This window comes from Benincasa hispida, chromosome 9, assembly GCF_009727055.1.
Source record: "Benincasa hispida cultivar B227 chromosome 9, ASM972705v1, whole genome shotgun sequence".
Classification (NCBI taxonomy): domain Eukaryota; kingdom Viridiplantae; phylum Streptophyta; class Magnoliopsida; order Cucurbitales; family Cucurbitaceae; genus Benincasa; species Benincasa hispida.
In genome coordinates this window covers 17,880,433-17,887,629 of record NC_052357.1, presented here as the reverse complement: position 1 = coordinate 17,887,629, position 7,197 = coordinate 17,880,433, and the positions used below count along the sequence as shown (strand labels likewise).

Genomic DNA, 7,197 nt, shown 5'->3' with positions numbered 1-7,197 from the left:
AAGAAAATACAAAACTATAAACTTAGTCGTTGAATTTTCAAATTTACGTCTATTTGGTTCCTAAATTTTAAAAAGTGTATACTATCCTAAATTTTTAATGTTTTTTTTGTCTAATATGTATCTATTTTTTTTAAAAATATCTATAGTTCATTTGTTTTAAATTTTGTGACCAATAAGCCATATTCAATATCTTTTTTAAGGAATTGATTGAAATGTCGAATGACTCTCAAAACTTTCAATGTAATTATTAGTACATGAATTTTAAAATATGTAGAATGGATCAATGACTTATTAGACACAACAAATTGAAAATTCAAAGATATTTTAAATTTTTCTTTTAAAAAAAATTATGAATCTATTATATTAGGCACACAATTAAAAATTAAAAATAATTCAAGGAAGAAAAATAAGGTTCCAATTTTGAGGGGAAAAATCTATTTTTCTACACACAAAAAAAAGCCTATATTTTCGCAAATTATTGAAACTAATTTTTAATTCAACATAACAATTAGCATAATGAAACTAATTTTCTCATAAAAATTAAAATAATTCACAAAAAAAAAAAAAAAAAGAAAAAAAAAAAAAAAAAAAAAACCCCAAAACAACAAACTTTACCGGTTCCAGAAATTTCCAAATGTGGCCGACGATTTCAAAATCAAATTTCATGGGGAATTATTGTTTCCATTGGTTTTTGACCCGTTTCAAGTGAATATAAATATCATCTAAGGATTGACTCAGTCGTCGGTCGCCGTCTCCGATCAGAACAAATTCTCTCGCCTGATTTTGACAAAGAAAGGTTTACTTCCATTATTTTACGATGACCCATTTCATTAAACTATATTTTCCTTTTTCCTATAATGCTTGTTTTTAATTTTCAGATGATTAGAAGAACAGTATCGAAATCGATTTCGATTTTGTCGTTCTACTGAATCCTTGCTATTGGGTTTCTGGGTTATTCGATTCGGCTCATTTTAGGTTATTGTGCGACTTGTTTGTTCCATTTTATGTTTGTGTTTAATGGGTTTCTTTTTAATTTCTGCTTGCTTGGATCCTCTGTTTAGTTTTTCTATTATCATTGCTGGGATGATGGGTTTTCGGGGATTTTAATGGTGTTGTTGTTTGTGGATTCTTGTTTTTATCATTTTTTTTGTGTGTTTTGTTAAGTTTGTTTGGGCATTACCAAAGTTGTTGTTTGGTTAGTGGTATCGAAATATTGGTGTCGGCTCATTTCCTGTGTTGTTTTTTTTTTCCTTCTTCAACTATTGCTTTTATGGGGTGGGCTTTTTTGTTCTTTTTCTATTTTAACCAATGCTATGTTAATTATGTTGTTAACCTTTTTTTATATGTTTGGGAATTTGTATTTTTTTTTTCTTGTTTTGATTGTTTTTTTCTTGCTTATTTTGTGTTAATTTAGGAGACTCATGGGTTAGATTCTTTGGAGGCCCTTTTGATGTCCTTGAGATTGACTTTCTGAGTATGGTTCGGTTATTTCAAGACTTTTGAAGTTTTGCATTTGAAGTATGTTGAAATTTTCATTTTATTGAATTGCTCAGTGTTTTTACATTTTCCCTTTTCATAGCTTTATAGCCATTGTTATGTTACAGCGATTCAGAAAGTTGATTGGAATTGAACATTCATAGAGGAGTTTCGACTTCCCTTTTCTCTATTCTTTTGTTGTGTGGAGTGAATTTTGGCTTTTACAGTCAAAAGGCTATGAGATTGGGTACATGGCTTTAAGAGAAAGGGACCTCACATCCGATCTCGAAAGTGGGGGGAAGATCGTTAAAGAGGTTGGAAGTGTGGAACCAAGTTCAATCAAAAGAGATGTAAAGAATATTTGGAGTAGGTTGACCGATGATTCACTGCTAAAAGATGAGCGACTCGTAGCCTCAAACAGTAATTTTGCTAATTCTGTTGCCAACATCATTGCTGACGAGAACATAGAAGTGTTGATAGATAAGAATTTGGAAGGGGAAGACGATCATGAAGTTTTTGTGCATATGGAGAAAAATAATGCTAGAGGTAAGCATAAGAATAAGAAAAAGGCTCCGAAGCCACCACGTCCGCCCAAAGGTCCTTCACTTGATGCCGCTGACAGAATGATGGTGAAGGAAATTGCAGTACTTGCCATGAAAAAGCGTGCAAGAGCAGAGCGAATGAAAGCATTGAAGAAAGCAAAAGCAGAGAAAACATCTTCTTTCAATAGTTGCATACCTGCCATGATTATCACATTCCTCTTCTTCCTTGTAATCATCATTCAAGGTAAGCTTATTATAAGGTCCTATTACAGTATAACTTTTACTTCTAGGAACTGCTTGGTCTTAAAAACTTGAACTGCTTCGATTTATCAGCCTCTGCTATATTACTGCGGTTTGGGAAGGGCATTCATATTGTTGGATCCTTCAATCTGGTTTTTAGTTTGCCTCTTTCTAGCATTATGGTCTTAGGGGCATTTTGTTTAACTGTGTTTACAGGAATAAGCTCCAGAAGCAGTTCGATATTGCAGGGGTCACCTGAACCTGCTGTTGGCGGTAGTAGTGGTTTCATTTCTGTTCAGTACATTAAAAGCTTTCCCCCAAATGAAAGCAATATATCCAATCCCCCCTCGTTTAAGTGCGTATTTTTTAGCTACTCGTTATGATTGATGGATCGAATAGAAGTTTCCAAGTATTCCTAGTCTGATTTTGTACTATCTTGTTGATGCAGTTCTGCTGCATAGCTCGTTTCTGGTTTTTCTCATCTAGAAGGCAAAAGGGTGGCTGATTTGAGGAGTTTTTTGAAGTTGAGATCCTAGGTGCCAGCTTGGTTGCTCGTATGGCCTTGATTTTTGAATAGTTATTTTGCTACGCAGTTCTGGCTGACGGTTTCTGTAAATAAATACGAAGAAACATCGTTTTTTTTTTTCCTTTTCTGTAATCAAATGCTTTTATATTTTAATTTATGTTAATAATCTATAACGAAAAGTTCATGGTGACGTTCTAGGATGTAGATAAGCTGAACCTACTAAAGGTTAAGCAGACAGTCCTGCTTTCTCCAGGCTTTCTTTTAATGAATTGAATTGTGAACTTTTTCCTTTTCAATTTAGATAACAAATCTGCAGAATTATGACAGCGTAGCTGATGCTTGATCCTCTGCACATTTGATTGGCTGCTGGTAGTCGATATCTAATCCGTTTGAAAGCAGGTACGGTCACTGTCCAGTTGTTTCTTAAATTTGTTAGATTTACAGGCAAATCTCTCGAGTTTCGAAAGTTTCCAAGATTTCAGGTATTAGACAGCAAAATGATTTGCTTTGTTCATATAAACTGTTTCACCACTCACTTGCAATGCTAAGGTCACATTTGATAACACTTTAGGGGGTGTTTGGGGCAAGGAGTTGGTTATTATAATCCTAGGTTATAATAGTTTGTATTTGGGGTGTAGATTATTTTAATTTGGGTTATAATAGTATGTGTTTGGGGTGTAATCTATTTTAGTTTGAGAAGAAAATAGTAAACACTGTAGCAAAAATAGAAAAATGATGGATGTAAAATAATAAAAACGGTAGTAAATAGTTAATACTATAGCAAATGGGGATTTTGAAATAGTGTTGACTGTAACTAGTTGGGGATTGCAAAATAGTATTTATTGGAGCAAGATGTGGTTATTACAGTTTAGGATAATTCTTGCCCCAAACATACCCTTAGTTTTTGGTTTTTTATGTTTGAAATTTATGTTTGTTTTTCCCTCGTTCTAGAAGAAAAAAGGTTTTTAAACTATTTTTTTAAGTTTTAAAAAAATGACTTTGTTTCTTAAAAGATTAGTAGAAAAGAGAGAACAAAACATGGAAACTTGTGGGTTCAAAACCAAAAACTAAATGTGTTATCAAACAGGGGTTTAAACAGAAAGATGTGGAATCTGATGATGATATTGAGTTCATGAGTTGATTAAATACTATCTTCTTTTACTTACACTTTGAGATTTCATTATCAAAATATATACATTTGAAGAAGTTTATTGGCATAAAGTAGCCAATATGGAGGATCCAAAAATCTCTACCATATATCTTGATTGGTGCAGATCTGAAAAGTACATTTCTTAAGCTTGCGTTATTTCAGATATTGGAGAATATCATCTTTGATGACATGTATTCTTTCAAATATTGAATTCTACTTGATGGGATTTCATGACATCATGATCTTATGTACTTTAGAATTTCCATTGATTGCTGAGTGTGAACTCTACACATAGGCTGTGTCTTGCAGAGACAAAAGCTTCAGCCTTTGACACCAAATTCTGTTTGTTTATCTGTCATTTTCCCCTCTTAACCAATCTTTATCTTTGGTTGCAGCCAATCTCATTGCAGGTACATGTATGAAAGCATCCCGTGTTTACCTCTACATTTCGAGCCTCAGGGTCGATCCTTGCAGCAAAAAGTCGACATGAAAAGGGTACCGAGTTGATCCTCGAAGAAATGCTAGCGAATGCTGATGAGAGCTTCATCAACCATATGACTGATCCCGTGGTGAAGGAATGTGCTGACTTGTAACCACTATGACGATACGAAGCTCAATGTGGCATCTTTTGTCGAAGGAGTATAATATTTACAACGATGTGGATGCACCTCGGGAGGTCGAAGCTTGCAAAGGAGCGATTAAAAGGTCTGTGGGATCGCCATTGACATTATGGAACTTTGCTGTGAAAGCTTTGTTGAAATCTCTGCTTGTGTGGTTTCTATTCTCAAATGATCATCTGTGGGTTGAAGGCAAAATGGTAATTGTCCAATTTGGTTATATTCAAGAATTGGAGTAGTTTCCTTTGCAATGAATTGAATATTGTGAAAAGGCATCAGACATTTAGTTTTTATTTGTTTCAAATTTTCACTTATTTTTTACTAAATACCCACTTCTAATAGTTAGTAATCAGTATCAATGTTTATTGATTATTTAAAAAAAATTAAATTAGTTTCCACTCATTTTTATCATTATCAAAATTAATTAAAATACTTCACAAATATTTTACGTCATAATTATTTTAATTAATTAACTGAAAGTTCATGTCATAATTATTTTAATTAATTAACTGAAAGTTAATATCAAATATTAAAAAAGCGAACATTAGTAAAACAAATCTAGGAATAAAATGAAAATTAAACTAATAATTCAATAGTAGAAATATATCAAGAAACTTGATGATGGAAATTAAACTCAAAACTCAAAGATGATATAACTTTGTTTAAAAAAAAAAAAAAAGAATAATTGCTATGGCTAATAGTTAAGTGTATAACAATATTTTAAAAGAATCCGTAAATATAGTTAAAATCTACTATAAACTTCTATCCGTAATAGATTTTATTGCTAATAAATTCCCATTAGCAATATAACTTATCATTGATAGACCTAAGAGCTCGATTTAAATTTTGTTGTATTTATATAATTTTTTTGCATTGTACTATATTTACAAAAAGAAAAAAAAAAATTTATATTGTACTATATCTACAAATATTTAAATTCGAATGGCTATATTTATAATTGTTATGTTGGTAACTCACATTTGTTGATGTGATTTTCTAAACAAGTTCAAAAAACAATTTAAATTTATTCTTAACTTAGTTTGGAAGACTTTCCAAGTCCTTCCATCCGCTGCGCACGCTCTAACACCACCAAGTCCGAGACCAACTGCCCTCGCTCGAATCCATTGTCCTCATCAAGTTTTTAGTGTATGTTGTCACAACCTCCGTCTCCTTCGATGAATATTTTGATTGAGGCTTTGTTGATTGTGTTAGGTGCAAACATAATCCCCCATTCATTAACGAAAACACACTAACTTTGCTAACCGTGAACGAAAGAGTGGCTATAATTTTTTACCATTTTGGAGAACCGTGTTGCAAAATATTCTTTCACTCACAACGAAAACACACTGACTTTTCTAATGTTGAAAAATTATCTTTTACAATCATTTTTTAAAATGTCAGGAACTAAAATGTCAATTTTGAAATTTAGGAACTAAATAGAAATATATCTTTAAACTTAGAGATTAAAAGTACATTTTATCTATTTTTTTTGTTCGCAACCACGCAATTCTTCCTACATAAAATGAGAAAAATAGAAGAAAAAAAGAAGACGATAAAACATTCATATTATTGAAAGTTATTACTACTTGTAAAGCCTGTTTAGATAGCAGATATTGTTTTATGTGTATAAATATTAAATATCTAAGATTTGAATATATATATTTGAAAAGGCAGAATAATTAATGTTCGGAAGTTAAATATGTGTATTCAATTTGTCAATTTTGTATGTAGAAACCAAAATTAAATAATTACTTAATTAAATACAAGAGACCAATTATCGTAGTCATCAAATAAATTTAGCATCATTTAATCAATAAAAATAGAAATAAAGGAATACTTTTTTATTACATATAATTAATTCATTTAAATTAATTATTATAAATTAATCAAAATATTGATCATCATCATCATGACAATAGTTTATATTAAATAAGTAAGATAACATAAAATATTAATGGTAAAGATGTTAGTTGAAATTTATTAAGTTTAATTGATATATTTATATTTAATAATTAATTAAAATTAGTAATAATGAGTAATTGATAATAATTTATTAATTAATTAGGCTATATTTTTACTAGTCATTTCCCATACATAAAAATCTCACACTTTTGGGCAATTTTGGATTAAGGTTTTATAGATGTCAATAAAAGATATTTAGGAATAAGATGTCTAGAATAGGATGTCTGGGAATAAGATGTTTGAGAATAAAAAATTTTGGTTATGTATGAGAATAAAAATAGGATGGTTATGTATGGGAATGAAAATAAGATGCCTATGAATGTGTTATACTTTTTTATGCAATTATAAAGTATAAAATTAATAAAAATTAATTTCAATAATTAATTTTCGTTTGTTAATTTATTTTTATTACATTAAGTTATTAAATCAATTTTAAGCCATTAAAACTTAACTAAATTTACCCACTCACCCTCCAGTTTAATATATTTATTATCAATTAAATTTTTTTATAATGCATATTTATATTATGAATTTTTATTAAAAAAACATTGATAATTAATTTAAATATCTATTTCCTTTTTTTTAGTAGTTTTGTTAATTAAAAAGTCAAATAACTAATTGTTAAGTCTTCTATACATACAAAAGAAGTTGATATAAACTAATTGATTTTAAATCAACAAACAA

General features: G+C 30.1%; 1 protein-coding gene across 14 annotated transcripts; it reads left to right on the top strand.

The window, feature by feature from the left end:
• Positions 1–631: 631 nt before the first annotated feature.
• On the top strand, positions 632–4,877 carry LOC120085950. 14 transcript variants are annotated; one of them, XM_039042284.1, is made up of 6 exons: positions 632–796; positions 1,415–1,518; positions 1,605–2,262; positions 2,475–2,613; positions 2,707–3,183; positions 4,330–4,877. In XM_039042284.1, the coding sequence occupies exons 3-5, from the start codon at positions 1,728–1,730 to the stop codon at positions 2,717–2,719; spliced, it is 687 nt and encodes a 228-aa protein (XP_038898212.1). In that variant the 5' UTR covers positions 632–796; positions 1,415–1,518; positions 1,605–1,727; the 3' UTR covers positions 2,720–3,183; positions 4,330–4,877. The 14 variants fall into 14 exon arrangements, with proteins under 14 accessions (XP_038898212.1, XP_038898216.1, XP_038898217.1 ...); XM_039042288.1 differs by having other exon boundaries at positions 1,588–2,262; XM_039042285.1 differs by lacking the exon at positions 632–796 and adding an exon at positions 818–975.
• The last annotated feature ends 2,320 nt before the right edge of the window (positions 4,878–7,197 follow it).